The 1457-nt window shown below is 38.8% G+C and overlaps 1 protein-coding gene across 1 annotated transcript; it reads left to right on the top strand.

The window, feature by feature from the left end:
• Positions 1-254: 254 nt before the first annotated feature.
• Positions 255-1173, top strand: LOC131044961 (uncharacterized). Its single transcript, XM_057978457.2, has one exon. The coding sequence runs from the start codon at positions 446-448 to the stop codon at positions 935-937; it is 492 nt and encodes a 163-aa protein (XP_057834440.2). The 5' UTR covers positions 255-445; the 3' UTR covers positions 938-1173.
• Positions 1174-1457: the final 284 nt, after the last annotated feature.

The following is a 1457-nucleotide window of genomic DNA, read 5'->3' as shown; positions in this document are numbered from 1 at the left end:
CTTGCTATTAGCCCACTAGATGATTTTTTCCATATAATTTTAATTAACAAAATCCATTGAATAATAATTGAAAAATAGATAATAATTTGATGCCCAACAAAATTACACCAAGAATTCTCGTGAGAGTGGAAGGTGGAGATTGATCCCAAGTAAAAAATAAAATACATACGAAGCACAAAATTATACAGACTAAAAATATTTGAAAGCCATCCAAGTGCGTTTGACCATCTACTAGGGCCCCGTCAGAGTAATTAGATAACGCCCGCTCGCTTTCACGACAATGCAGTAAACAAAGCTTCGTCAACTGACAGAAAAAACATATTGCATTTCTCCTTCCTCGAAGTTTTTTTTCCTGTAAAAGGAAAACCTTGCCGAAAAGGAACTAAATTCAAAGCGAGTCCTGCAAGAAGCAAGCGCAAACCAGAAACTTTAATGGTGATTACGAATGGCCCTTCTCCGTCGATTTCTCAAGAATACGAAAGTTATCTGCCTAAAACCCTCGTATAGTCTTAAATCCCTCTCAACTCTGCACACTCATGGATCAATCAGTCCCCAGAGTTCAAACCGCATACCTCCGTGGTTACTTAACCCTCCAGAGGTAAACTCAAATCCGCAGGTCGGTATTCTTGATCTGCTTAGGAAATATCAGGCGTTCGGCCTTTGCGATCCCGTGGTCGGTTATCCATCCCAGCAGTACGGAAAAGAAGCAGGGCTGTCAAAGCATTTGGAACAATGCCGCGCTTCGCAGAAGCTCCGAGAAGGTTCCGAGTCAGCTGTTGCAAAATGTTTTGTATCGACGTTTCTGGAAGGTTCTGGGACCGAAGAAGGCATGAAGATATGGGCAGACAGTGTGAAGAAGAAGAGGAGAAAGAAAATGAATAAGCACAAATACAAGAAGCTGCGGAAGCGCCTGCGCAGGAAGAGCAGAAAGAAATGAGAATTTTAGGTATATTGAAATTTTTAATATTTTTTCCTTAATGTACACGCTTCCAAGACAGAATTCAAGGACACATTTTTCTTGTATTGGTCATTCATTGAGCACACAAATTGCGATGTTTTTTTAGTTCCATTGACATTTCACAATTCCGTTGCGGATTTGGAAAATAAATCAATTGTCAAAATTATGAACGATTGGTTTTTAATCTATTGAAAGAATCGATGGATAACGGGAGAGCATGGGCTGCTCTGTTGGATTTTTTTTTCTTGTTTTATGAATCAAAATGTGGTATTAAGGAGCATGGGTTGCTCTGTTGGATATTTTTTTCTTGTTTAATGAATCAAAATGTGGTATTAGGGTTACGAAAATCCGCGACTAGTGAAAACAACTGTTTTATCAATGTGAAATAATGTTGCGTAATTTATCTGATTGCTTGGTATATTTAGGCGATGTTATGGATTGATTTTAGTGCATTGTGTAGAAAGCTTGAGGTCCGCTCCTTAACATTTGAAAAACCTGG

The sequence above is a fragment of the Cryptomeria japonica genome, chromosome 1 (assembly GCF_030272615.1).
Source record: "Cryptomeria japonica chromosome 1, Sugi_1.0, whole genome shotgun sequence".
Classification (NCBI taxonomy): Eukaryota; Viridiplantae; Streptophyta; class Pinopsida; order Cupressales; family Cupressaceae; genus Cryptomeria; species Cryptomeria japonica.
Note: the sequence above shows the minus strand (reverse complement) of the source record. Positions and strands in the feature narration are given on the sequence as shown.

Coding starts and splice junctions, on each gene's coding strand:
- LOC131044961 (XM_057978457.2), top strand. CDS start 446: ATGGCCCTTCTCCGTCGATTTCTCAAGAATACGAAAGTTATCTGCCTA.